At 34.3% G+C, this 25990-nt stretch overlaps 2 protein-coding genes across 3 annotated transcripts in view; one reads left to right on the top strand and one right to left on the bottom strand.

The window, feature by feature from the left end:
- Positions 1–6430: 6430 nt before the first annotated feature.
- On the bottom strand, positions 6431–8109 carry LOC108969775. Its single transcript, XM_018934693.1, has 2 exons — positions 8032–8109; positions 6431–6727 (listed from the first exon to the last, which is right to left on the bottom strand). Exons 1-2 carry the CDS (start codon positions 8041–8043, stop codon positions 6518–6520), a joined length of 222 nt encoding a protein of 73 aa, XP_018790238.1. The 5' UTR covers positions 8044–8109; the 3' UTR covers positions 6431–6517.
- A 6200-nt stretch (positions 8110–14309) lies between these two features.
- LOC108969790 (Down syndrome cell adhesion molecule-like protein Dscam2) overlaps positions 14310–25990 on the top strand; it is a 50283-nt gene continuing 38602 nt past the window's right edge. For both annotated transcript variants that reach the window (XM_018934713.1, XM_018934712.1), the window contains exon 1: positions 14310–15145. The gene's annotated coding sequence lies outside the window, so the exon portion shown is untranslated. The remainder of the gene's footprint in view (positions 15146–25990) is intronic.

Below are 25990 nucleotides of genomic sequence, written 5' to 3'. Positions count from 1 at the left end.
ATTATGTCGCAAAAAAACGACCCATGATTTCCATTGTGAATAGGAAAAAAAGGCTGGAGTTTGCAAAACGGTATGTAAACATGCCAATCACATTTTGGGACAAAATAATTTGGTCCCACGAGTCCAAATTCGAGCTCAAGAACTCAAAAAAACGTAAACGAGTTTGGTGCAAAAGTTCTGAGCGCTTAAAACCACAGTGCATACAAATAACAGTGAAGCATGGAGGTGGGTCTCTTATGGTGTGGGGATGCTTCTCTAAATTTGGTGTGGGCAACTTGGTAAAAGTCGATGGAAGAATGACGGCAGCTGCATACGTTGCCATTCTAAGCGAAAATTTGACAATAAGCGCGGAAAAAATGTATTTGGGGTCGTTTATTTTTCAACAAGATAACGACCCCAAACACACGTCCCGACTTGCAACTCTTTTTTTTGAAGAAAACGCAATCGAAAAACTTAACTGGCCAGCTCAATCGCCAGATTTAAACCCGATTGAGCATTTGTGGGCAATTTTGGACTCTAAAATTCCAAAAAGTAGCCGCACAAATTTGACGTCCTTTTTCTTAGAGATGAACCGCCAATGGGTTAATATTTCGTCGGAAATGTTAGAGAATTTGGTTCGAAGTATGCCCAAACGTCTTCGAGCAGTAATTGAAAATAAAGGTGGTAATACCAATTACTAAATTTCTTTTCAAAAGAAAATTGTCTATATGTGTTGCCAATTTATACTTTCATTTGACGACTTTTGTTTTAGTATCAGATTTTCAAATAAAAAAAAAATATTTTTCTTTCGATTAATGGAATAAGATTTACTTTACATTTTTTGTTATCCATATACGTTTAGAAATAGAACAATATTGTATGAATTACTACTTATTTTTTTAAATAAATCTAATTGAAATAACTACTGTGGAATTTATACTTTCATTTGACGCCTAGTGTATTTCAAAATTTATTATACAGTATAAAATATACAATACGGTGTTTGCTCAATTTACTAAAATTGAATTCAATAAATCTAAAATTTACAGCAAATAATGTATAATCTAACTTATGGTGGGTAGTTGGGTGATGGTTGGTGAAGTCTCTCGCAGTTCCTACTCCGTGGATCCGTGCCTGTATACATACATACATATGTACATACATATATTATTATATTAATGCATTCCTATACATATGTACATATGTATGTTAGTTGCTGTATGTACATACATATGTATGTATAAAGAAAGATATGTATAAAGCCAGTGTATTCTCGCAATTTGAAAATATCATAGAAGTGGACCTTCAGAGGTTGGCAAACTTAATATTAAAATAAAGGAAGTATTGCACCAATTTTCATTGTTTTAGGTAAGAGGATACTCGTACACTATTATTAGAAAGAGGTTCCTTCTGAATTTCATTAAGATTTTAGGCATGTTGAACGATAGATGCGGTATAAAGACAGCCGAAACTTCGAAAATACATGCTTATTTATATTATGTATATCCTAATACACATATATGTATGTATATGTGTATTTACCGATAGAGCATTTATGGGTTCTTTTAGAAAGAAAAATACGAAAACACAAATCGAGTACACAACAGCTCAAAAACGTGATAATTAAAGAATGGTCTGATATAACAATTCAGGCTGAGCTGAGGCCACCAAAAGTCACAACTTGGGGGCCTAAGTTCTTAGGTTAGCTGCGAATACCCAATAAGCAGTCCCTGACCAAGAGCGACAGGAGAGGTGGGTTCGGCCTAAAATACCTGAATCATCCTACGAATCCCCCGTGACGAGGTGAATAGATGCCGCCTCAAAATAAGCATCCACAACCCCATGGAGGGCTGTCTCGAGGGATCAACTATCCATGAGAGGGAGGCAACATAACGAAGAGGGATGCTACAACGGAAATCGTAAGAAAAAGAAATTCCCAACTGTAAATGCAGATGGCAGATAGCAAACCTGAGAAATGCAGGTTAGCTGTAAATAACAAATACAGCCCCCGACTAAAGAGCGCAGCACAGATGACAACGCAAGAAAACACGCAACGAAGTAGGACCACGATTTTGATACACTATTTCTAAACGTTTGAACTTGGGCTGACGGCCGTGGCATTCTGTTACCTGATGCAAGAGTAACATCTTGGAGAAATGGCTTTCAGGGTAATGTCATAGGCGCCTCCGTCCCGACTAGTGCTATGGTTCTGGCTCTGAACACGAGTTCGTATAAGGTTTCGTGTCAATCCCCGTGTGGCCTCCCTGCAATGCAAAGATAACCATATGGACCGAAAATGCGACTGTACAATCGAGCTAAGATAGCGGTTTGAAGCGGGGACCCTTACAACATCAACATGAGCAAAGAAAACAACATACCACAACAAAATCAAAAAGGGCGAATGGACGACGAATTGAATGCCTTCAGAAGACAAAGCAAAATTTTGTGCTCTACGCCACAGATGGGAAATGATGACTCCGGCTACCGACCGAGGCCTATGAAATGGATACAATTCTCCAAGGCAAGAATTCATTCAAAAGATGAGAGCAGAAGAGGATGAAGCCCTTTTAAAGTGCCGAGCTACCCTGAAAAAGATGAAGTTGGCAATGGTTAGACAGAAGAATATAAACTCCGATGTAAAAAATGGGATATCCGAGCTAGTCGAACTCTTCGATATTATCGGTAGCCTGCCCCAAACTGGATAAAGGCAGGAGGGATACGAGACGTACGAACATAACTAGGTCCTTAGATGCATTCAACGAAGACCGATGTTTCAAAGCAAAAAAAAACAAAAAACGGGTAGGGAAAAAATTCCATGATAGAAGGGGGGAGTGTTTTAGTGGGTACACCACTCACGTAGGATGGCGATCCCTACATGGAGCGAAGGCATTTTAAACTCTCCTTACGGCCTAAAAAAAACAAATAACAATTGAGGTGAAAAGCAGGCTTGTAGGTTCAACCTAGGTTCAACGAAAACCCGTTTGAAGTTGTAAATCGATGCGGACGTCCGACGGGTTAATAAGTTGCATAAAAAACTTAAATAATACACAGTAAATACTTTTAAATAAAGTTTCTATCCGTGCAGCAAAAAACGAAAAAACAAACACAAAGAAGGTTCGGCGCCAAGAAGCTGCAACAGATAGCGGAACGCTTTTCTACTCGACTTGCACTCCTGTTCTCTGATAGTACTCATCAACAACTCATTATAAGGGAATTGTATGTCACAGTATAGAAAAAATCGAACACAACACGTGCGAGATGAAAAATTCTACGAAAAAATGCAGCGACTAACAGAAGGTTTCAAGAACTGAGCACACTGTTGTAGAACCCTCAGAGGTGATCTAGGAACCGATGCTCACAGCATACTATTAAGGGAATACTTCTCCAGCCTGATGAATGACGATGAAAGTATAATGCCAGGAGAAGGAGAACTCGGAGCCTCAATCGATGACTGATGGAGCACACGTTTCATTGCCCGACAATGAAGAAGTCCGAAGAACTGATAAGGAACATTCATCAGATTCTTTGTAAAATATGGTCGGACGAAAGCATGCCCAACGATTGGAATTTAAGTGTGCTCTCCAGAAAAAGGGAGACCCCCACAATCTGCGCCAACTAGCATGGGATAAGCCTCCTCAACATCGCGTATAAGGTTCCATCGAGCGTGTTGTGTGAAAGATTAAAGCCCTCCGACAAACAAACTTCATCAGTGTGGCTTTAGACCTGGAAAATGAACTTGCAACCAGATATTCAGCATGCGCCAAATTTTGGAGAAGACTCGTGAAAAGAGAATCGACATACACCACCTCTTTGTCGATTTCAAAGGTGCTTTCGACAGCACGAAAAGTAGCTGTCTTTATGCCCGCGATGTCTGAATTTGGTATCCCCGCACAAGTAATAAGGCTGCCAAAAGCTCCGTCAGGATCGGGAAGGACCTTTCTGAGCCGTTCGATACCAAACGGGGTTTCAGACAAGGCGACTCACTTCCGTGTGACTTCTTCAACCTGAGCTGCAGAACTAAACAGAGAAGGTACCATATTCTGGAGAAGGACCTGGCTTCGCTCTTGATCTCCAATTGGCGCCACCTTGCGAAGAGAAGGAACGACTGGCGCGCTGTTGTTAACTCGGCTATAACCTTTTAGAACTGTGTTGTCATCGATAGTTAGGTTGAAAAATTAAGTACCGAACACATACAATATTTATTTTAACACGTTGACTGATGGTGTATCATCATTGATCACGAAAAAAAGCTTTTTGTTTTATGTTTGATTGTATGTACATATGTATGTACATTAAACCATTTAAGAGCGAGGTCATATCCACTATTAAAAACTTTCTAGTCCACAAGTGTCTCTGGCTACTGCAATCTTCTGTACGTTACAGTTATGTATCTTAGTTTAGTGCTTTTATAGGTTTTTGGTTAATTGCCTTTTGTTCGTGTGGCAATGGTACGATTTCGCCCATCGTCAATACTACAATACTAACCGCTCTGGGTGCCAAGGAAAATGTGTAATAAGATCATCTCAATTCTACTTAAGTTATCGCTTGTACGGATAGAAGAGTGGACGGATAGGCAGACACAGATCTTGCAATATTATCAGTTCCACTCTTTTTTTTTATACTTAATTTCTAGATTGTAAAATGGCAAATTCTAACATAATGCCAAGAAAATGTTAATCAACAAATTTGGTAAAAAAGAGACACGGAGTGGAGGTCTTCCTCATCCTCTGCCTCCCCCGGCAGGTACAGCGAATACTTTCAGAGCTGGAGTGTTTTCGTCTATTTGGACAACATGACCTAGTCATAGTCGTATATCTCATACAGCTCATCGTTTCATCGAATGCGATATTCGCCGTGGAAAAACGCGCAAAGGACCATAGATCTTTCGCAGAACTTTTCTCTCGAAAACTCGCAACGTCGACTAATCTGTTGTTGTCAACGTCCAAGCCTCTTCACCATATAGCAGGACGGGAATTATGAGTGACTTATAGAGTTTGGTTTTTGTTTGTCGAGAGAGGACTTTGCTTCTCAATTGCCTATTCAGTTCGAAGCACCTATTGGCAAGAGTTATCCTGCGTTGGATTTCCAGGCTGTACTATCTGTACTATTTATATTTACTTGAACTCTGTGAAATATCTATAGGTTATTATACACACATAGTATAATGAAGAGAATACATTGAATATAGGGCTTCCAATAATTAGACTTTCTGTATATAACTTCGTAAAAATCATTTAGGAATAGAAGGATATGACAGACAAATGAGTGCCTACAAGCGCATGCTACAAAAGTACTTTGGGGCAGTATGGATGGCGAACAGACTAAAAAATTTATATTTTTACCAAAGAGGGGATTAAGTTTCATTGTAGGGGTCATTATAGGAATGTACTTCTAAGACACAACCTTCAACAACGTGGTAAAGGTGAATCAGAAGAATGCAGAACAGAACGCCAAGCCTTCGTTTGGTTGAAATGGAATAATTTTCATTGCTTTCATTGCGTGTTTTTGAATTGCAGCGTTCTAAAGAGCCACCGCTCAGAGGTGCAAACGAAACTTTAAACGCGTTTTTCGCGAAACAACATTTTTCAAAATTGCTGACATCATAACTAAACGAGAAATTGCCCGATCGACTTCAAATTAAAACTGAGTATTTTTGAATACATTTGCTATATAATGAGATATGATCTTTTTGATTGGTTGAAAATTGTCAATTTGGCATTAAAAAAATGACCATTTTTTACCTAAAAAAACGATTTTTTTTTTCAAATTACGCCATTTTGTTAATTTTTGATATTTTTCAAAGATCGTAGGTCATTGTTATAGAAAATATCTTTAAGTTTAATAAACTTTTAAAAATTTTTTAATTTAGCTACTCATTCGGCCGAAATCATGTTAGATTTGGGGCACTTTTTTTTGGCCCCTTCGAAAACAGTCCATAACTCCGTTTGAACATTTTTGTAAAAAAAAATCTTAAAAAATAGCTGAAAATATACTTTATTACGTCTATAGAAGTTCGAAATATTCAATCACGTACTTTCTCTCAAAAAAATCACGAAAATCGTCTAATTTTGCATGCGTCACACTGGTATAGCCCTTTAAGTGCGGAAGCCTGGTTTTTGAATTAGGTTCGCACACAGCTTAAAATCGCACTACCGCGGAATGTGTATGTATATGAGCAACTGGAATGACAAATACCAAAGCGTGATATAAAATAAGGAGTTAAAAAGGCCTTTTAAAAAGAGTGCAACCAAATTTCGGCCACACAACCACACAAAACCTAGTAGAGAACATAACCACGACAACCTGGACATACGAGTATTATTAAGTCCAACGGTTAACCAACCAAATACTAAATTCTTTCTTATGCAAACTTAAGTAATTATACAAACAGTGTATGTGGTAAGATTAATTTCGAAAAGTTTTTATTGATTTCAATATATCGTGAAAAATTATTGCATTGTACGTTTGTATGTATATTTTGCATTATACATACATATGTATGTATAAATTAAAAATATTTTCGTAGGTAGTTTATTCTTCACCAATAGAAGCCAGCATATGGATAAGCGGCATATGAAGACCACCACGGGACAGTAGAATATGAGGCATAGTAAGGTTCAACATACGAGGGTACTGACAAAGCCGCCGATGGTGCGGCAACAGCTACGGAAGCGGCATAAGGATGTGATATTAACCATTGTGGTTTCGCTGTGGCCATGGCGACAAGCGCAAGAAGGCAAATTGTCAACTGTTTGATAAAAAAGTGTGTTAGATTATAGCTTGCAATGAATTAAAAATGTTCTAATAAATTAATATACAACAATAACCTGATACAAATAAGTATAATCACTTAGATTGTGAAATTGTAAATGAAACGCAAAATATTTAACTATTCATCAATTTTTAATTTGTTCCTTCAAAGTAATCCCATTTTTTCGAAGTCCTCGGAACTCTTTTCATAAGAACTTTATGGGATGGCCTTCAGTTCCTTCGGCGGATTTTTGTTTTACCAGTTAGGGCAACAAGAAAAATTCCGACGTAGCCAAATCTGGTGAATACGGTGGTTGATTGATGGTATTTATTGCATTTTTGACTTTAAATTCGGTCACAATCGTACACTTTTTGAAAAATATTCAGCTTTATCAGGACGACTCGTGCAAGAACGCGTTTCATTCCAGATATATCCACCATCATCATTCGAGCGGACTCACGAGAGATATTGAGATCTCTTGCACTTTCTCTAACATCTGCTTGACAATTTTAAAGCACCATATCCTTAATTTTTTAAATATTTTCATCAGTTGAAGAGGTCGAAGATCGCCCAAAACGAGGCATGTCTTCAACGATCTCTCGACCTTCTTTGAAGGCTTAGTGTATGTCGTAGGCTTGTGTTCTTGAATCACCGCAAGCATTTTATTATCACAGTAATTAAGGACAGTCCTACCAATTTAGCAAAGTAAACTGAATTTAATTACAATTTTGGCGTGCTTTTGTCTTAATATACATACATACATATATAATTGCAAATACCATACTCTATGTTCAAAAAATAGGCCAGCTGTGATGTGGTTAAAATTAAAAAAGAGACATTATTGTAAAAATTTGGTTTCAAAACAAATTATTTGTATTGCCTTATGTTCTCAACTTAATGTCCTCCAGTGAAAGCACGACTTCACGTTTTACTAATTTAATTTTCAGAATCTGTGGTATTTCTTTTTTATTGACTCAATATTATAATCAATTTAAAATTCTCCTAATAATTTTGTCGCAATCATATACATATTTTTCACATGACGAATATTTTGATGATTGATGCAAGATAGTACACAACATTTCATTTAAAAATAAGGATGTATTTGCATACTGTACGTTTTTCACAATCAATGGAAGATTTTTCCGTGTATGTCTTAAGAATTGGGCATTTGACTTTCGCACCAGGATCACTACTCTGATTTATATTTACCCCAATAAGATAATATTGAGATTAATTGACATAAGCACTTTAGATTTTCAAATGTATTAACATAGGTATATGCACATATACACACTTACATATTTAAACATTTTTTTTATATTTTGCACAGCTTTTGTATTAGACAAGGAAATTAATGTAGCCCAATTGATGATGGATGAGCGTTTGACAACTTTGCTAGAAACTGTCAATCTCCTTATATTTGAAACTATGCGCCTTAGAAGAAAAGCAAACAGGAAATGTTTATTGAGCCAACGTTTAAGACTGCGATTACACACGAAAACATTTGTTGTGTATCATTAGGCGATTGCCTTTTGGTGTGGTTTAATGCATTACGAGTATATATGTAATATACATATTCTGCTATGCTTCATTTTCACACGAAAATATTTTTACTACTACTTTTTAAAATTAATTATAATATGTTCTAAAATATAAGTTCTATAATTTTTGGCACACATTATTCACTCATATTCTTTGAACTGTTACGGAAAATTGGGCACGAGCGATACTGTCCCTCAGACTTTCCACTTGCCAAACAAACAGTTTGAGCAACAAAAATCTTTGTGTATAGATACAGTCTAAGTTTAACGTGCCAGTAGTATGTACAGTGGCGATCAAAATGATATAAGTGAGGGTAAAGAACAAAATATTAAAAGCCAACATAATATTAAATACAAACTTTAAAATCCATTTTAGCGTTAGTTATTACATAAAAAAATGTATAAAACATACACACATAAATCGGCCTATAAAATTAGTGTTATGTTACCGATCGAAAGCAACTTCTTTAATTGTGAAGTGTATTCTTGCTTCGGTGCAACCGAAGTTCATGTCTTTTCTTGTTATTAATATTTTTGAAACAGACAACTCAAAGAGAAAGTAAGATAATACTTATTTGTGTAATGAGTAATAAAGCTGATTAATAGTATAACCTTTTCCAACTCTGACAATGAATAATAAAGGGTGATCCAAGTCGAGGTACTTTTTTAAATGCCCTTTTTTGACAGATCACTCGCGAGTCGCGTCAACCTGACATGTTCTTTTTGTTCCGTATCGGTTGTCACTTCATTATAGAAAGACTAACGCCTGAAGAAAGTTTACAAATCGTTCAACTTTAATACGAAAATTCACGCTCTGTGAAAAATCCGACGTTTTTGAGCCAAATTTTGTTCAGCGATGAGGCCCATTGGTATATGTATAAGCAATATTTGGGTCCAAGAGCATCTTGAAGAGACTCAGGAGCTGCAGAAAAACCACGGTTTAGTGTGGTTTGTGGGACGGTGGAATTATCGGTCCTTATTGCTTCAAGAATGCTTGTGATCGCAGCGACATTTGGTTTCAAAGAGACTGCGCCACTTCCCACACATTGCATCAAACAATGGATTTATTGAGAGAACACTTCAACCTTCAAAAGATAAATGATAAAGAATGTTTTTTCAAATAATAATAATAAGCACTCTCCATTAAATTTAAAGTTTCTGAGTTTTTTCTTTAAAAAATTAGGGTATCTTGAAATTGACATAGTACTTGAGCAATTTAAAATAAGTGGTTTTCGTAACCCTATTCTTTCAGATCTCGACTGTATAAACTTATATATATGGACACGTATGTATGTATGTACATACTTATGCTATATGTACATAGCTACCAGTATTTGTGTTGCCCTAAAAAGGATATTGTAAATTAGCAATACAATATTCAAAATATCAACGTGATAATTTTTTTTATCTACGTGTTCTGACTTACCTAAATAGGTTGTGGGTGCAAACATACATATAGATATGTATGTATTGAATACGTAACAAAATAAACTTAAAATATTTAGTTTTATGCTCTAAGACCTTGTGGAATTTTACAGATTTGTACATGATACGCGACCAGCATTACCAATTTTTATCTGCATAAATATGTTTGTGCAAACACAGAAGTTACATATTGCCTGTAAAAAGCTTAATGACGGATTTATTTGTACTTATATAATATCAGTCGTCCAGCACAAAATTGGCTTTATATACATATTTGCATTTTATGTGACGATATATTATATTCTGTAATTTTGGACTGAACATATATTTTAAGTTTGTTTGTTTCAGTGAAAAGCGATTCTTATCTGTTTAGTGCTTTGTAGTGATCGTCAGTTGTATTCATATTTGTATTTATGTAAATATGAATTTAAAATTGCAAAGCAATGCGTTACATTATTTTTGGAGGGTGTTTCAGTAATTTCTTCTTCAGAATCCTCATTATTTACCATGGCGCTAGAAGTCATAAACGTTTGGTCTGAAATATCAGCAAATCTCATTGCCCACCTCAATATATTCTGTAATAGTAACATTTTAAGAGATACCTACGATGCGGCGACTTCTACGTGACTAGCTATTTACAAAGTGGGATTTCCCTAAAAAATGCGATCACGTGCTAATTAAAAAGTTCGATTTTTGGAAGGTGATTTGTATGATATTTGACTTCTATTGCCAATTTAAGAGTTCGAGTTATGGAGAATTTCGAGTTATAGAAATTCAACTGTTTATTTCAAAAGATATGTATTTGGCAGGAAATATGGCTTATCTAAATATTTGTTTACACAAATAAAGAAAAAAAAAAAACCACAGCCTACACAAGCTAACAATGCGCTTAATTCATATCAAAAAAGTTGGCATACTAGTGATTGATTATATAAATAAAATATAATTACAATAGTTTTAGATATTTGATTATTTTGTTTGCCCACCTTTTGTTGGCCTCCAGACATCGGCGCATCTCCTTCATTTAAACCCAAAAAAAAAGTTAATTTTTGTCCAAAATGAACAAAGTTATTTTCAGAATTAAATCCATTTTTGTTCTAATTTAATAGTTTGTTAAATAATATATTGTAACTTTTAACTATCCCAGAAGCTTAGCAACTCAAGTAGTTCTTATCATTTTCCAATTACGATTTTATAGATTTTAAGCAAATAATTTAGTACAGTTTAACTTTTTTTCATTTTAAAAGGCCTAAAAGATCTAGATCTCAACTTTCTAGAAATACCTTCCAGGCGAGAGTATCAAAAACACGCCGTGATGGAGAATCTTCATCAGAATAAGGAATTTCATTGCTTGTGTTCAACGACAATAGTGTCACCCAGAAATTATAGTGTCAAAGAAATAAACGAACTAATTATTAAAAAAGTTGCTCGACAAATAAAAAAATGCAAATCGATAGACACCGTGACTAATATCGAAGACGCAGTCCATTATCCCCATAAGTTTTTGAATCCTTTAACCCCTCTGGACTGCCACCACATAAATTAAAAATGGGAATTATGCTTTTGAGGAATTTAAGCCTTTCAAGCATGTACAACGGGACGAGGCTACTTATCAAATTTTTAATGATTCCTCGCAAAAACGAGTAAGTATGCGTGGGAGGGTGTGTACAAAAATATAACTTTTGAAATGATTGTTTAATACTCGTGACAAGCCGTGGCGGTCTGCTAGTACATATATAAAATTATCGTCACTCAACCGGCATGGGTTCCTATCGAAAATTTGTATACAGTGGACTCGCGATAATATGAACACCCTAAATTATGAACCCCCCAAAATATGAACACTTGTTGGCTACCATTGACTACTCTAAAATATGAACTTTGGACAAAAGCTCTAAAATATGAACAATATTGCTGTCAATAACGAATTTAAAGCGCTTTGTAATTTGGGGAAATCCCTAGTTTACCCATCGCTCGAAAATGTTTACATGTGCTCATTACATGGTTTGATTTTGTCTACGTCAGTCGTCTGTAAGAATTTTTAAGTGTTTTTGGTTGGTGATTGCACGCAAGCATAAGTGCCTCTTTATTTTCTTAAGAAATAATCAAATGTAAATAATTTTGAAACATGCACACAAAATAAACAAAAGGTGCAAGTGTTACAAATTTWGCAACTAAATATGGAGTGGCAAAGTCTACAGTATGTGGAATAAAGAAAAATAAAAATGCTATCCTTAAATGTGTTAACCATACATTTATGGGTCCTGGAAAAAGGAAAACTATGCGTCCATCAGAGTATCCAAAATTTAAAAAATCGTTGTATAGATGGTTTTTACATATAAGGGACAACAAACTCCCGGTGAGCGGACTGATGTTAAAAGAAAAGGTGAAGGTGCTTCATTGTACAATTAAAGAAAATTGCCTTGATTTCAATGCCAGTGATGGATGGCTCCAAAATTTCAAAAAGAGGTATGGCGTTCGATTGCTCCAAGTTTCTGGGGAAAACTATCTTCACAACTTCCTTCTTAATTGATAACGCTCCATCGCATCCACCTGAGAATGAACTTAAAAGTGCAGACGGCTCCATTTTAGCAATGTTTATGCCACCCAACGTCACCCCCCTTATAGAACCCATGGACCAATATGCAATCAGGATTACAAAACTTTATTTGGCTTCCGTTGCTGCAACAGGATGTGACTTGCTAGAGTCTATGAAGCAAATTTCACTTAAGGACGTTATTATTAGCCTTGAATCTGCATGGAAAAAGTGGATGAGGCTGTGATATCAAAACAATGGAAACATGTTTTGAGTATGCCTAAAAACCAAGAAGATCCTGAAGATGAAATTCCTTTCAATATCCTGCGAAGGAACTTGAATATGAATGTGGGGGACTTGGAGGAGAGCGCAGCCAATCTTTTACAAAACTTGAGACCTGAGGTTTGTTTTATTAGAGAATGGAACGAGGATGCTATTGAATTCAATGAAATTGAAATACAAGAAATATCTGACGAAGACGACTATACTGTAGACTCGCAAAAGACGATTACAGCAAGAGAAGCTATTGACATATTTAATAATGCTTTGGAATGGGCTGAAAGTGAATTGATTGAACATAAGGAATTAAATGTATTAAAGAACCTACGGGAAAAAGCAGTTTTTAAGGTGGTTGATCAAAAGAAACAGCAAAAGAGGTTTACCGATTTTTTTCCAAAATGAACTTTTTATAAAATTAAAATATGTATAATATGAAATTATATCTAAACAGTTTTGTTTACATGCAACAAAATTTTACTTGTGTAACGAAAAAAATTTATAAAACAAGTTTATTTTGAAGTTTAAAATAAAAAAAAAATTAATTTAATACTACATTTTTTCATTTTGCACCTTTCGTAAATATGAACAATCTCGCAAAAATTAACAGTGCTGTTTTTAATTAGTTCATATTATCGCGAGTCCACTGTACATATAATATTTTTATGTGAGGTAATTTGCAAAGTTAGCGGCCTCCGTATCATTACCAAAATCGGCTTTATATTATTACCAAAGTTTATCCTCAGTAAAAAATACGTTCAACTTGAAATGCTTTGATTCTCAAGGCTGCACTTCATTCCAAATTGAAACCGAATACACCCTTTATTTGGTGATACACTAAAAGAGGGGCTATGGGGCAAGAGCCCTGAATCAAAACTGGCTACTGGAATGAGCGTCGGAATCTATTGTTTATTAATTAATCTCAAGCCTTCGTTGATAGTGAATTAAGATAAATAAGATAATAATCTCCCATCGTTTCATGCCCCAAAAATAATTCCGGAAACGAAATGGTTGATGAGATTGACAAAAGTGCTATCTCCTGCTACGGATCCATTACAGGAAATACATAATTCGCTGAAATTTCTGAAGCATGTACAAAAGCCTCAAAGAAAAACACGCATGCCTTTTACTCACACGGTCTCGAAAGGACTTTAGGATGGTTGTTGGCCTAATGACAGGCAACAACTTACTGGCATCACATGCGAGTTGGATGTATAGAATTTTCTAAAACTCTTCTTAGATGTCTTCACAATTCACAATTCAGTAGACGATATAACAAAATTGGATATAAAGCCGCAAAAAGTTTTTAAGTAGGAACCAGTTGGTCTATGTTGTTCTATTGCATGACAAAGGGCCGGTATAACCTAACCTAATACACCTTTCCATGTACATAAGTCGTTTTGGACCATCCACATTTTTAATATTTTGACTATATTTATATAATTTGGTAATGAATCTTTAGTAAAAACGATTTTTGCGACTTCGGCGGAAAATTAATAAACGTTTTATAGCATTTATAATTTCTGATATTGGAAAATTTTGGTACCCTGTGATAATTTTAGTTTCAGACTACAAAAACTTAAATCATAACAATAAAATGGTATAAAATGAACAGTTCACTCTTTGTTGTGGAGCTTTTTATGAATAAAATTTCACTCAAATAAGACAGCATCCACCAGATGAACCCAAGTACATCTAACGTTAAGATGAACTCCACTTACGTGTTTCGTCCTGATTAAAATTCTTACTGCCCGCCACAATGCAGAATCAGTTGCTGTTCGAAGCTGATTGTGTTCGGTTGTGCCTGGAAAATAAACGAACGGAAGAAAACTTGGAACGGGATAACGGAAAGGGAATCCGCAGCTATTGACATAATATGTAATTATCCTAACATATCGTGTCAATGAAAGAGGGTTGAGAGAAAAAAGTTGAAGAATTTGAGAGAGTCTGCGCACCTTCAACATTTACTCAATTCAATGTGTCAGCGTGTAAGAAAAACGAGTGGAGGGAGAAAGTGCAATGAGGAAGTGATGAGCGAATGCATGGTGTTTGCATATACCTAAATATTTTATATACTACTTGATTTGAATGCTACTACTACGTTATACGAGTATATACATGTGTGAGTACCATGTGGAGTGTAGTGATAACGACAGAGTTCATACGTCGTTAAATAGTGAAAAAATAAAAACAAAAAGGTGCACAAAGCGTACAGCGTACAGTGAATAAAATGGACTGGAGTCCTCACTGAAATATCACTGCAAGTGTAGTGAAGAATTTAAAAAATGAAGAAATATTACGAGTAAAAAAGCATAAAGCGGAAAAAACGATGCATGAAAACCGACGCTCCAGCATCAGCGCGAAAGGCAACGAATGAAAGTCATAGACACAACTTAAGGTGCCAAATGCCTTTATCGAATGTGGTATATGATATACAAGGAGCCGAAGCAAATTAGTGAATAAATAATTTTATAAAACAAATGTTTTAAAGTTGAAAATCGAAGATTTGTTCACAGTATATGGTGTTAATTGAAGCGATTGGAGATAAAAGATAATACTTAAAAAGATATATAAAAATATTGTAGTGCTTGAAACAGTGTATACAGCAGATATGGAATATTGACTTCAAATATGGTTAGTATTACACATAGTTTTAAATTGCATATATGAACAATGACTTGGAGATAATTTAATAACCGATATTTAAAAAAAATAAATATGTATGTATGCATGTACATATTAAACTTCTTTGTGTTTTTATTTTATTTTAGTTTATTGTTATTTTAGTTTAATCGTTAGGTTATTATTATTATTATTGAGTAACAGGTTCTAAAATCGTGAATATTGGATGAAGTTTTTTTGAACTTAATTACGACCGGCTTTTTCGTACGACAGTCAATTGGTAGCTCATTTTACGCCAAGTAGGAGGCTGTATATACTCCTATGCCTATATGAATGTGGCATAATTGCACTCGCATATGTGCACGCACATACATATGTATGTATAACATATGCATTTATATATACTTATTTATCATATTCACTGGAACTGATTATTATGAAATTTTAGAAAATCAAATTATTTCGTTCAATTATGCAGCGTATTTGTATGTTTGGAGTATAAATTCAATAAATCAATTAGGCTTAGGAGTTTTTAAGGATCTCTTGGAGGATTGAGAATGACAGAGAGCTTGCATTAAATATTTTCGCTTGCACGGACATACATAAATCCGAAATGCAACTCATATCGTCATCTTGAACATTTGTATTTGTATATATAACTCTATAGGATTAATGGCACATCAATCTTCCTTTAATTTTAGGTGTTAGAAAAAATACATATATTTCACTAAGTCATATCTGTAACCGTATTTTATTTAAATATTTTTAAATAATGCAAAATAAATAGTCTTAATACCGAAGGTTATTTACTTTATACATATTTATTTCTCACTTAAGTGTTGGCGACGTTATGTTCAATAAAATAAAAGTATATGTATGTAGTTTAAGGGGTTCGGTGTAGTCAGAGACGTCAATTTTAAATCACTTCTGTTTGCAAGTAAAACTGGCCACCAGTCCAGAGCAGTATGAAAGCTCAACTGGTATTAGTTTCGACTACGAAATCTGACCGGAGACTTAATTCTGGTACCACGGGGAGCAGGACCCCTTGGAGGTAACTCCAACCTGCTCATACGGACTGACCCCTCAGGGTGTATCGTGGTGGTTATGGTTTATACCCAGTTGCGGGTAGAATTGACATTTTTGTCAGTTCGATGTGGAGTTGCATTGCAACCGGGTGCCGGACCCATAGTACGGCAGAGGTTTGAGATGGGCCTCGAACCCTATCAAGGTGGTTAGTGTGCTCATTCCACACTGCCAATTGGTACTGAAAATGCCTGACATTTTCAGGGCGCTGATCAACGCATTGATTTGATCCGTTGTACTTTTGAGTACCGTCGGGTAAGGCTGTCGTCAGCAGGTACCTACGTTAAACACGGTTGGTTGTTTGCTAGTAAATTATTTTATTTTATAAAAGTAAAAAGTAAAAACATGGCATCATTAAATAAGGTTTTAACTTGACTAAAAAGAAATGTTAAACCAAAAATAATAATTTTCATGTAATAGTTGTTTGGGTTGTTCAGTTCTAACAGAAGCTTTTTTCGCTGATCATGACTATCTGGATACAATTTTTTTTTATTAATAGATAATCTAGTGTCTGATCTAAATATATTAACAAAAATGGCTGTCCCTAAATATTTTTTGTCAGACTTTCGGGGAAAAAACCCACACTTAATTATGTATAAAAAATTCATCCAACCGGTTCTAGTTTTTCATGTTTTCAAAACAAAAGCTGTTTGAATTTAATTGAAATCTATCGAGCGCGTTTTTTTACAGTGGTCACCGGTTAAAAAAAAATAGTTTTGAGAAAACGTATTTGAAATTTTTCACGAGTGTTGCTAGAACTGTTTAAAAATATGTTAAAACTTGACTTTTCTTATTTTTTTAGCTCAAAGAGAAGATAATAAACTTTACCCCAATTCCATATGACGTTTAGTTTTTTTAGATTTAAGCAAAACAAAATATTTTTTAAGCTTCTAGAGCAGGCTAGCTGCGTAAGTCTTTGTAAATTTCTGATTTATAGTTTCCTACAAAACATTGGATTACATTTTTTGTTTTTGGTTTTCAATACATTTTCAGCTAATATTTCTTGAAGGCTCCTTTCCTTTATCCGAATGCGCTAAAAATTTCAATTGTTTAACAAAAAATTATGTAAAATATTATTATTTAAACAAATGGGTCGTGAAAAAATATCTATAATATAGCACGAGCATTTTTCTTTAACTTCACAAAATTTCATCGATTTTACAATTTTATCATGTTCTAAATTTCAACTTTCAATAACTTAAAAAAATTTTGACGAAATAATTATATCACTGGGTAGGTATGCGTCTGGTCCCCTTCCTAAAGAACTGCTAATATTCACAATCGGTGATATTTCGAAATTTTTGTGGACCACTATACCCGCGCTGATATATGTATTCTAGCTCCAATGAATTTCCCTATTCTATTATTTCGTAAATAAATTAAATTAGGTTAGATCTTCCGATGGTTCCAATATACGGGATATAATGATTTCCGACTTTCCAGCTGTTTTCTCAACATTTTAAAGAATTTCCCCGATATGATCTTAATTGGTTCGATTAAATACGAACTTAACACTTTTTTACTAATTTTTCGAATGCTTTTAAATAGCTGCAAAATGTTGGTTTCATCCTTTTTTAATATTTTGAATATTGCAAAATGGTAAAGAGGACGACTTGACATTCGTTTGTCTGTCTGTCTGTCCATCGATGCAAGTAATACCTTAAGTAAAAATTGTATTATCTTGCTGAAAGTGAGTACCGGAAATAAGCTCGAAGCATGTTGGTATTACAGATGAACGAAATCAGTTCCCAGTCATGCCCAGAAAATACCGTTAATTAACTTACAAATCAAGATAAAACTGTTATTTTATACAGAATGTCACACTACAAACCATCTGCGGTTTAGTAACCAAAGCTATGCCTTATCGGGTCGTTCCAATAATAACCATGCCCACCTCCCATACCATGATTATGTTGAAAAGTTTCACAGTAATGATGGCAACTCTAAAATAAAAGTAAATATAAAAATTGGACACAGAGCAAGGAAACGCTTACTTTGACTTGAAATCTCACACTGCAGCACCTGTTTTTCCAAATTTTGTGCATAGCATTAGATATTTACATATATCTCAGTTTGAAATTGAGCTTGATCGTAATTTTCCCAAACAACACAAATTAAATTATACCTTACTAATTCAATCTCACCCAAATGTGGAACTGTAACAGACTTTAACTTTTTAACTCTTCTGGTATCGAAGTTTCTGACTTTTTATTGATAATATCAGTTCATTTAAGAGATATAGAAATAAATTATTGCGCCAATTTACCCTAGTACCATGTATGGTACTTAGTGTAAGGATTTGCGTTATTCTGGTGTAGGTACTTTATGTTCCGTCAATGTGTGATTCACGTTAATAAGACTGTGGGAAAACATAATTTAATAATTAAATAGTCAGCCCACACTTACCACAAAATACCTGATTATAGCGATTTCTGACTTGGTATAATCGCATCTCTCATAAGATGGTAACATAACAAAGTGCGAGTTTAGTGAAGTTGTAAAAGAAAACAATATACTTAATATTTACGAAGCTAATACTACGCTTTCCAATCAAATTTTTTATTTACCCAAAAATAGTTTTGACGGATCTCTTAAGACTTCGGATAGAATGGATAGTCTCATTTAAAAATTCCAAAATTGTGTGACCAAACTTGCTTGCATGTGCCTATAAATATTGATTTGATCTTCATACTTTTTTCTGCTTTTGCAAAACATAAAATTTCAAATACATCACCTTATTTACAACAATCATTCAATTCATATTTATGTAAATAACAACATAAATATGTATATTTAGTTGGTGCCAGAGTCAGCGAAATCAGATCTTTTTCGGATTAAATTACTGCAGAGTTCCGGATTGTAGAGCTATGTTACTCACTACGCTCAGCAATAATTAAATTATATACCGTATGTACGATTATACAATATATGAAAAAATTATGCACATCCTTTGTTTGTTTGCGAGTTTTCACCCGATTTTATTCATTGTAAACTCAAATATGCACCGTAATAAGAAAAATTTGCTCTCTCAATTATATTAAGATAAGTCACGTGTTGGCCGATATATATACATACATATATGCGGTATAAAGTCACCCGGAAGTTCAAAGACCTTTATATTGGCTACCATTAGGTATATGGGGGCTAAGAGAAGTATTAACCCGATTCATCCCATTCGTAGCACACAGACATACTACTATCAGGAAAAGACCTTCTCTGAATCTCTCTGAATTGTATATCTCACACATTGACTGATATTTTAGGTCAAAAATCAACTATAGATACTGGGGTTTATATATCCAGTACCTAATGGCTTTAACAGTTTTGGTTCCATTTACGAGGGAGTCTCGAGATATGAGATTTCACTAAAATGTGGACACAGGTGACATAAAGTTCTCTCATACCCTCTCGGTGGGGAAATTTAATGTCTCTGGCGTATTTAATTATTCATTTATTACACTTCTAGTAATTTTTAGCAGAGTCTAATTGAATAATCTTTGCCTCATCAGTCTTTTGCTAAACTGACAAAGATTCGTGTATAAACTTTTTGAAAATGATAGTCGCGTTCCTGCCTTTACGTTAGCAGAGATCAACCTTTTTCCTTTGGCTGAAGTTGATATTGGCAATTGCATTAGTTTCTTATCTGTCTGGAAGTAACAAACAGGCACCTTTCAATGATTTGTGTGATGGGCGCATTCTGCTTATTCGACGTTTTTTGTGCTTTCGCCCGTTTTCAGCTTTTAGCGTCCAATTTTGCAGTATTTAATTATTCATCAATATTTATTATGAAAATGATTTTTTCCTACCAACTTAGCAAAAAACATTGTTTGAAATATTATTTACCCGGGTTCTCTTTTGTCACAATGTAAAGGCAAACGTTTTCCTTACTGAAACCAGTTTTTTAATAATTTTCCTTTGTTCAATAGAACAATAAACAAGTTGTTACAAAACTATCAACTCGTTCAAATTCACCGAGTTCCGTGAAAACAATGTCGATAATGGTACGTAACCGGCTAATTGACTTTGTTCCTTTTTTCGAATAGGCTGTTTTTGACTCAAAGGAACAAAAATTTTGCATCTTTCAAAACGATACACAAATGCTTATCGAAAACTACCCCTTGAATAGTACATAAAGTAGACTTCGTGGTGATGGTGTTAAATCAATTTAATCTAACTAACGCTTTTGATGAATTTTTGTTTTGTTAGGTTTTGAAACTTTTCGATAAATAATCATATACTATACATATGCCGAAATAATCTTTTCCAATTTTGAAATTTATTTCACAAACAGAAATTGAATTTATATTTCTTGAATTGGATTTTGCTTTATTGATTGTACCATATATAAAACAAGTGTAAATAAAATACGTTTGCAAAAGTGTTTCGATGAATTTCTATTATTATTTCGAATACGCCTGTGTATGCATAAATATATCATATATTGAATTTATTACTATACTTAAAGGTATTGATATCATTTTGGTCACATTTTTTCTGTTATAACGCGAAGGAAACAACATCCTAGGTAAAAATTCTCAAAACACGATAGTTTTTCAAATCTGGTACTTATAGATTGAACGAATTAGCGCGGAAACTAACTCATGCTCACCGTAACTATAAAAGCGTTGCGATAGAAAGGTATAAACGATCACACGTACAATTGAGTTTCGATTAGGATTGTCATTGAACTTTAAGAAACTATAACATAAATCTCTGGTAGCCGTATAGGGTAATTAACCAGTTGGCTTACCGGTTAATTCTCTGTACAAAATAAAGTTTAAGGGTCACATGTAGTGCAAGTATACAAAGGGTTAATTTCTAAAATTTTGACATAAGCGTAGATTGCTACCGAATAAAATTATCTACTTTAAATGCATGACACCGCCCATAACAATTAAATATTTTAATTTATTGCACAATAATACGAATTCGTGAAATTCTGAATGTGAGTATGTGGTGGGCGTGATACCTCTTCGATACCAACGTACTATGGAGTTTATGTGTTAAATTTAATTACAATATCCAAGTTTATATTCCAAACATAACTGAATCAGTTTCTGCAGTGCTATGAATATGTAAAGCGAAATATAGCAGCATTCTTTCTAAATGCTTTTCGGAATATTGCTCTTTGCTTATGCCACTTTTATTCTTCTATTGCAGACGTTGTAACTGTTGATGTTGCTACAGTCGTTTGAAACAAATGAGAATTATCGATTTTTATGCGGCTTTTCTGCTGTTGCTGACTGCATAGTTAGTGGGCGTGAGACCATATCATTTAACAACCAGCTTCTGTTCTCTTGCAGTATACATATCTTTTATTCAACAGTTTACTTGTAGCTTATAGAAGTCATTAGTTCGTCGACTCTATTCACAATGTGTAACCACATATACACATACTTTTGTATGGACGTTAGCACGTTTGTATATGTGTACGCTTGCATTATGTGCATATACAGTATAGTTCAGCAATGAGTATGTGCTTCTAAGTCGTGCAATTATTTCTTCAGAAAATAAAAATTGTAAAAGGAAAATTAAAGCTTTTTTTTGTATTTTAATTCATGTTCATGTTAACTAAATCTTATATTACTAAAAATTAAAAAAAAAAAAAAAATTGCGAAAAAATGAACAAAGTGTAATCTTCTCGCAAGTACTAAAATTTCTTTGGGTTGCTCGGTATTGCATCGGCTGCAATTTTCTTCATAGGATTGAGTATAATTTTCCATAAGATCATGTAATAAGTACACTCTGTAAAGGAGAATAAGTTCAGAATTCTACTGTAAGGATAATTTTGCATTGAAATGTTCTTTCCAGCCCAACGTAGCTATGTAATTATAATTTTCATATGGTAAACTTCGACTGATCATATTTTCAAAAAAAAAAAAAAAAAAAATTAGCATCTGCTGCATTTTTCTTTCACAAATAAAAACAGTTTTTCTTAAAAGACCACGCTTTTGATCGTTCAGTTTGTATGTCAGTTTTGTGTTATTGTGGTCCGATATCGGCGGTGTTGATAAATGAGCAGCTTCTTGAAGAGAAAAGAAATCGTTTTCTCAAAAATAGAGGGACTGGTTCGCGTATATAGAGGCGGACATAGCTAAATCCACTCTGCCTGTCATGCTGATCATTTAAATTAATTTTTTTATAGCATCTCTGAAGTTTCCTTATTTTAGTGTCTACTAACAGCGCACCAAGCCACGACTACCCCATCTCCAAACATTGAAAATATACGTATTATCAAAGAAACTAACACATACACACGATGCAACTCTTTATCTCTATGCGTAAGAAAGTATTCAAGAGTCTACTTGTATGCCAGCTATATGCTGAAGTGTTCCCGTATGAACAATATCTTTGGAGATTATAGCGTTGCTTTCGACAAGAGTCTGTGTAAAATTTCGTGAGTTTGATCGAGTACGAAAGTTTATAAAATGCTTCCCTTTATTTGTATAGGGTGCAAATTAAACTTGGCGATCATTATGTTTGGTATGTAGGAGGAGAGTTATCGTTGCTGTTGTTATTGTAATGCTTAAAACTTTTTCCAAATATTTTCTTGAATGCTTTTAAGTTCACAATTTTGGATACGTATCCCTACAGGGGATGCTGACCCTCTGTCCTGGAAATGGTTTATTATTATCAAAGGCGGGAAAAACTGTGTGAAACTTTTTTCAATATTCAGAAACTTAAAAAATTAATCCAAATCCAAATCCGGTTTGCGAAAAATATTTTCTAAAACATCAAGAGAAATCCTCATACGGGTGCCCTAAAGTCATGGTAAATCAACTAAAAAGTATCTCGGCAACAAAGCTCTTCCAGAAAATATTCGAAGTATGTTTAGAAAACAACAATACAATGGTAGAGTAGCGAGGAGGATTCCTGAGTAAGGCCAATATACAGAAGAAAACGAGCTTTGCAAAAGAGAACATAAAAAAGGGGTTTCTTTCTGGAAACGGATTGTTAATAAAAATGTCCAATTCAACGTAAAAGTATTTCCTTTAAAGGACAATCTTATGTTTGGCGCAAAGCTATGATAATGAAGAGTTTAAAAAAGTAAACTTTTACCTTACGAAAAGCATGTCAGCTGCTGGACGGGAAAACCTCCATACCATCCAAAGGAATTAGGATAAGTTTTTTATGTGAATCTTTTGCAATTGCATGTAAAATAAAGTGCTCAAAAGTTGAAAAAAGAAGACGAATTTATTTTTTATCAGCATACGAAACCATGCACAAGCCTAACGTTGCCCGTTTTTGCCTCCATTACAACTGTTCCGGAATGCTATAAAATCCTCGGCAGTTTCCTGGGTTGAGCGTTATTGAGCACGTGCTGAAGCAAAAATTAAAATATGAACAATTTTATCAACAAAAGGGAATTTATAAAACCGTAAAATAATAGTGGAACAATATACTATACCAAACTCTTTCTGCAGAAAGTTGGTCCAGCCGAATTACTAAGCTAAACAAATATTAAATTTGCTAAACAAGTGCACTAATTTCGAATGAAATAAATAACAGAAAATTAAGAATACAAATTTCACACCATTGTTAATTTGACATAGTAGAATGTGTGAATGATATGCTAATTAATAAATTCTCGTCTAATTAAGATTCTCCTAGAGAGATTTAAACTCAATCATAGGGACGAAATTTAAAATAGTGGATATATGAGGAAGCAACAACTAGCGGCGCGGGTATTTTTTTTAAATATCACATTTACTGATGTAAATGAATTGTTTTAAAAAAACTGTAAACTCAGAAGTCATTATATGATATCAGGTAATAGGTTTTAGGGCTTAGGAGAAATATTGAACCGTTAAAACCATTTTCTAATTCTAAGAAAGATACTCTTCGATATATGCTTAATACAGAGTCAACCGGAAGTAGAAAAGAGGGCGTGGTTAACGTACTAAATTTGGTTGAGTAGGTCTGGAGTTCTATAGATGGGCTGTGCGAATATCTCTGGTGCATTTATTTGTTTATTTATCGCAATCAAGCAGTTTTTAACAGACTCGTTCTATCAAGAGTTGGCGGAGTTATAAATCCGATTTCATTCATTTTCACACTTTCGGAGTGGATACCAAAAACATTTCTCGTATGCAGATTTAGCTGAGTTGGCTTTTGTGGTTTGGGAGATATGAACATTAAACTTATTAGAGGACGATGTCACGCCTATTTTTTTAAATTTACGCCCCAGTTGCCTCTTCTTAAAATGATTTGTGGTATCAAATATAAACATTGTGGAGCTTAGTTGTAGCGCTTTATAGGTTTTTGGATATTTGCGTATAATGGGCGTGGCAATTTTTGTCAAGATAATTAAATTTTTACTCGCTTGCCTGTACGCACGGATGATAGACTGACGGTCAGGCGGTCAAATTTTTTAATTATGTATGTACACATTATGTATTATACACAGTGTATATTAAGTTCGTCACGAAGTTTGGAACACCCAGAAGGAAGCGTCGGAGACCACATAAAGTATATGTATAAATGATCAGTATGTTGAGCTGAGTCGATTTAGTCACGTCCGTCCGTCTGTGAATCCGTCTGTATATAAACGAACTAGTCCCTCAGTATATCGTTTTGAAATTTTGTAAACGTCATTTTCCCTTCAAGAAGCTGCTCATTTGTCGGAACCGATATCGGTCCACTGTAACATATAGCTGTCATACAAACTGAACGATCGGAAAACTTTCACATTTGGCAATTTATCTTCACAAAAGTTGGCACAGGTTGTTTTATAATTATGCAATGTACGAAGAGATTATTCAGATCGGCTTACTATAGCATATAGCTGCCGTACAAACTGAACGATCGGAATCAAATTCTTCTATGGAAAACTTTTGCATTTGACAAGATCTATTCACAAAATTTGGTATTCAATATTTTCTAAGATAATTATGTAATATACGAAGAAATTATGCAGATCAATATATCTTCACGAAATTTGGTATTAGTTATTGTTTATAGAAATAATGTAATATCGAAAGAAATTGTTGAGATTACTATAGCATATAGGTCTAACAACGAAAGACCTTTTTAAATAAATCATAAATAATAAAAATTGGTAAATTCTCAGCGTGAACGCTTTATACGTAAAGTAAAGTGCTTTTCAAAAGTGGTAAAAACTTAAATTTTTCGAAAATTGCGCTTAAAAATTTGAAACGACGATAAAGTGCACGGTGGGTAATTTTAATAAAAAAATTGTATTCATTAATGTTTATAATTTCATTATAAAAAGATACACGCAAGAACAACATTTCATAATTATTGAATTTTGTTATTAATTTAATCATTCTCGAAATGCAACTTTTCGAGGGCCACTTTCATTTGAGTGGCTATAATTAAACAAAAGTGGTGATTCTGGTGCGAAGAAAATCAACAGATTTCTCATGAACAACCATTACATTCATCTAAATAGATTGTTTTTGGTCGGGTGGAATCATCGGTTCGTACTTCTTTCGAAATGAAGATCGTAACGCCGTTAATGTCAATCGAGAGCGGTATAGATTAATGATAATCAATTTTTTATGGCCGCAATTGGAATAAGTTGATCTTGATAACATCTGGTCCAAACAAGACGGGGCTACGTGACATTTAGCACGTGCAACAACTGAATTATTGAGAGAAAAGTTTAGAGATTCGATTATTTCAAGAAATTGTGGCCCGAATGGCCTCAAGGAAGTTATGATTTAACATCATTAGACTACTTCTTGCGAGGTTATTTGAAGTCAGTAGTCTTTAGCAATAAATCAGTCTTTCTTCCAGCTTAAGTCAATATTG

Source organism: Bactrocera latifrons, unplaced genomic scaffold, assembly GCF_001853355.1.
Source record: "Bactrocera latifrons isolate USDA-ARS-PBARC rearing strain unplaced genomic scaffold, ASM185335v1 scaffold_265, whole genome shotgun sequence".
NCBI classification, from domain to species: Eukaryota; Metazoa; Arthropoda; class Insecta; order Diptera; family Tephritidae; genus Bactrocera; species Bactrocera latifrons.
This window is presented reverse-complemented; position numbering and strand designations above follow the sequence as displayed.